This window comes from Hippopotamus amphibius, chromosome 2 (genome assembly GCF_030028045.1).
Source record: "Hippopotamus amphibius kiboko isolate mHipAmp2 chromosome 2, mHipAmp2.hap2, whole genome shotgun sequence".
Taxonomy (NCBI): domain Eukaryota; kingdom Metazoa; phylum Chordata; class Mammalia; order Artiodactyla; family Hippopotamidae; genus Hippopotamus; species Hippopotamus amphibius.
This window is the reverse complement of record NC_080187.1, coordinates 175,064,277-175,068,604: the sequence shown is the minus strand read 5'-3', so window position 1 is coordinate 175,068,604 and position 4,328 is coordinate 175,064,277. Positions and strand designations below refer to the sequence as shown.

At 41.9% G+C, this 4,328-nt stretch overlaps 1 protein-coding gene across 1 annotated transcript; it reads left to right on the top strand.

The window, feature by feature from the left end:
* Positions 1 to 2,608: 2,608 nt before the first annotated feature.
* EDDM3B (epididymal protein 3B) lies at positions 2,609 to 3,207 on the top strand. The gene has a single exon (XM_057719856.1). It carries the CDS (start codon positions 2,609 to 2,611, stop codon positions 3,047 to 3,049), a length of 441 nt encoding a protein of 146 aa, XP_057575839.1. The 3' UTR covers positions 3,050 to 3,207.
* Positions 3,208 to 4,328: the final 1,121 nt, after the last annotated feature.

Sequence of the window (4,328 nt, the reverse complement as noted above, 5' to 3'; positions counted from 1 at the left end):
ACCCAGTTATGTTGGGATCTTTGCAGTCCTTTCTGGTGTCCGAGGTCGTTTGCTGGTGTTCAGCTGGTTCTCTGTGGGAATTATTGCATCTTTTGGTGTATTCCTGATGCATCTGTGGAGAGGGATGCATTTCACATCCTTCTACTTCCCCGCCATCTCCCTTTATGACATTGTGATAACAAGGTGGCCCAGTGAGAAATGCAACCAAGGAGGCTTAGCTAGGAACAGCCCTTGAAGAAATATGTTGATAGAAAACACATTCAAGGATGTCACTTTCTCCACAAATTGCACCTTTGACTAGATGCTTTTCACCTCTCAAGGAAAGTCCCACAGTTTACAACTCCAGGTGTGGTTTTCCTCACTGAAGTCCCTGTGGAACATAGCCATTCAGGGACTTTTTCCTAGAATTTAATTGGGAAATGAGTTTAGAAGCCAGATCTCTGGTTGTCTCCAGATAACTCTAGATAACCCCTCTCTGGGGTTACCCAGGGCCTTACAATTCCTTTAAGCCCACAGGTCAGCTTTTGATGTTTGACAGCTTTGCTCCAGGCTATTCTCAGAGTGAACCCAAGTGTTCTAGATGAGAAGATATGGGAACCGGTTCTCTTAGTAAGGCTGTCCCCCACCCCTGCCCCACCACCACCTACTGCCAATCAGCTGGGGCACTGTATCACCCACTGCTATTCCTTCCTTCCTTCACTGCTGCAGACTTCTCGGCTCTAAGAAAAGAGGAAAGACACAGACTCTCTGCTGCTCAGATCCATAAACAGACCCCACGAAGACCAGTGCCAGGACTGTTGGATCTGAATAGGGTGAGTTATGGTTAGAAGGGTTGGTGCTGAGAATGCTAAGAAGGAAAGGCCCAGAAACACTGGAAGGGGCTTGATTAGACTTCTAGATGGTGGAATTAAGAATAGACAGTGATCCAACTTGTAAGAACCAGAGACCTGGATTCAACACAGCATTAATCTCACTGGTACAGTTCTTATAGCCTCTCTCCACCCTTCCCCTCCTCCCCACTTCCTCCCCAGTCTTCCTGAGCATAATATCATTGTCCCTTGGTATCCATAGGGGATTGGTCCAGGACCCCCCATGTCCAGGATACCAAAATCGGAGCATGTTCGAGTCCCTTATATAAAACGGTGTATGTAGTATTTGCGTCTAACCTACGTGCATCCTCCTATACACTTTAATCATCTCTACATTACTTATAATACCTAATACAATGTAAATTTTATGTAAATATGAGGGTGAATCAAAAATTATCCTCACTCTGGCTGTAGAATTTATAGAAGTTTTAATATAACTGGCGTGCAGATAATTTTTAACTCACCCTTGTAGCTGTAAATAATATGTAAATAGTGCCAGCACACAGAAAATTCAAGTTTTACTTTTTAGAGCTTTCTGGATTTTTTTTTTTTTTTGAACTATTTTGAATCCATGGTGTGGTTGGTTGAATCCTCAGGTGCAGAGCAGGTGGATACAGAGGGCCAACTACACATTGAAGCAGCTTGAATCCTGGTCGTCTCATCCCATTTAGGTCTTTTGAGCCAGGGGTAGGGTGCCACAACTGAGAACGTGCCTACCCCTTGTGTTATGTTTCATGTAGTACTTGACATTCTCAGATATGCTCTCAACACACATCTCTCATTAGACTCTCACAGGTCTGTCAGAGAATTATTATTTGGTGCATCTGAAGACATCACGCTCAGAGAGTTGAGAATCAGGTTAGAGATTCCACAGGGCCAGGTATACTCCTCATGGGAAATGAAGACAGAGGACTGCTTTAAAGGAGAGACTTTTCCAAGCAACTCTCCACTCTAATTTTGATCAGAGTAGCTCTTGTGAGTTCAGTGTCAATCTTGGTACTTGATTGATGAGAACAGTATTTCAAAACTAGAGTTCCTTTATGATGACATTCTTAGCAACAAGTCAAGATCATTTATATTGATGATAATCAGGGAAATGGCCTCTAAGAAGGGATGTGGGGAGTCAGCAGTGATAATGTGTTTCACACAGGCTTTGAGGAAGTGTTATAAAGAAGTCAAGATCCTGGGAAGCACTATCTTGCAGAGTCAGTGTAGTTGCAGCCTAGGATTTCAGGGAACCAAAGCCTTTCTGCTTGGAAAATATCTCCCAAGTCTCTATTCATCTTCTGTATCCCTTTAAAAGGCAACAACCCTTTCCACTCTACAGACATAAAGTTTAAAATACCGTTTTCTTTAGGACACATGCTCTTCTGAGAATTGATCTGGATTGCAAAACAGCTAGCTAGAAGATGATTGGCTCCTCAGTTCAGGTGGAAGAGAGGGCAGACAAGAGGTATTTGGAATTCTCAAAATAAACTTCATCAATTTTTACAATTTTTTAAACTTCATCAACTATGTGCTTGTCTCACTCAGGCTGTAGCATATTTTCAGTTCTTTTACTTTATTATCTAATGAGACTTATCAATTTCTAGCCTGAGAACTAAATGGTAAAATTGGGTCCAAGTGCCTACACTGGAAGCGAAAGGAATTTTAAGGAAGAGCCCAGCTGTTAGGGCAGTGTTGAGATAATGCTTTCTTCTCTCTTCCCTGTGGACCCACAGGTAGCCCTGGTGACTGAGATGGCATCCTCTCTAAAGGTCCTAGGTCCTCTCTTGGCCCTGCTGTTCCCTCTATGTGGGCTTCTTGTACACAGCCAGAACCTTTCCTGGAGGGAATTCATGAAACAGCACCACCTGAGCACAAACTGGGAATTCAGCAAGTACAAATGCAATGATCTGATGAGGGAAAGAGGTATTCCAAAAGACAGGAACTATCACATCTTCGTCTATACCTTATGGCACAAAATTGAGCATATATGCATCAGGAACTGGAGAGATCGCCACAGAAATGTATATATATGGGCCCCATATCCCTTCAAAACACTCAAGTGCTACCGGGAGAATAGCAAAAACAACTACAAAGATGACAAGAGCTACAGCTACGTTGAATTCCATTGTGGCATGAACGGGTTTGCTGATGCCATAGAGGACATGCGGTTGTTAGAGGAGATCAACAACTAGAAAGTTGACACATACCCACAGGTTTTAGTGTTCATTGCTTCCCAGGTGGTGGCCCCAGCCTACATCAAGAGCCCTTGCATTCATGTGCTTATGTTTTCCAACTACTGAGAGTTATGTTTCACATGGTTTCTTGCTATCATAACTTTGCCTATGTTGTTTCTCTGCCTAGAATACCCTTCTGTCCCCATTTACCTGGTTTACTTCTACATTTTTGAAAAGATTCAGCTCATATGGAATTGCTTTGAGACTAACCCAGGAACGTTCCTGATATTGATTCTCCTTATACTTTTGCAAGCTGAAAGATCTTACCTTCCCTGAATAAATTATGTCATTCCAATGTGTGTGAAATTTGTTTATGTGTACAGAGTATGTGTTCTGTAATTAGTACAGGTGTTAATAACTGTGTTATATAGCTTATGCTTGAATGCGATTTGTGCTGTATGTGGGTTTAAAGTGTACTGCGGTTGTGTCTAATGTGTGTGATAGACTGCGTGTATTATGAAAGTATGACTGTTTATGTGCTAAGCTGGGGGAAAGTTGTGACCTAGGCACTGATTGTGGGGACATGCTGAGTTCCCACACCCACCCAGATTGGTGGGTGTGGCCAGAGCTGATTAGGCATGTTCCTGGCACACAGCAAGTGCTCAGTCAACATTGATTTTCTTCCTTTCTCATCCTTTGACTTGGTATTTTAATTTTGACAAAACAAACATGACAAGTGCCCATCAATCATCTCCTCTCCCTGGCTTTCGTTAAGAATGTCACTAAACATAAGGACACCAAGTGGGGAAAGCCGGGGCGGGGGAGCAGAGGGAGTTGGGGGGGTAAGAATTGGGAGATTGTGATTGCCATACATACATTACTAATAAGAAAAAAGATATCAGATTGTATACTTTAAATACATGCAGTTTATTGTATGTCAATTATATTTCAATAAAAGTTAATAAAAAAATACCTCTAAGGAGGCTATTGCATTCTAGGTGAGTTAAGGTAGTATGTTTCCTGATGGATAATACATTAAGTAGAAGATATGAGCACAAATGAGTTTATCTGATAATAATTATTTCACTTGGCAGAGATACAGGGTAGGGTTAGAGGACTTTAAAATGAAACTCTCTTCAAGAATGGGGCTTAAGACTTACATTTTGTTGGAGAAAAGAGGAAGTAGATTGGAGAAGGAAATGCTGAAGACCCAAGTAAGGTCCACAGAAATTCTTTTTGCTAAATGGGGGGTAGAGATACAGGGTAAGAGAAATTTTCACTTCATACAATTTTGCCT

Coding starts and splice junctions, on each gene's coding strand:
- EDDM3B (XM_057719856.1), top strand. CDS start 2,609: ATGGCATCCTCTCTAAAGGTCCTAGGTCCTCTCTTGGCCCTGCTGTTC.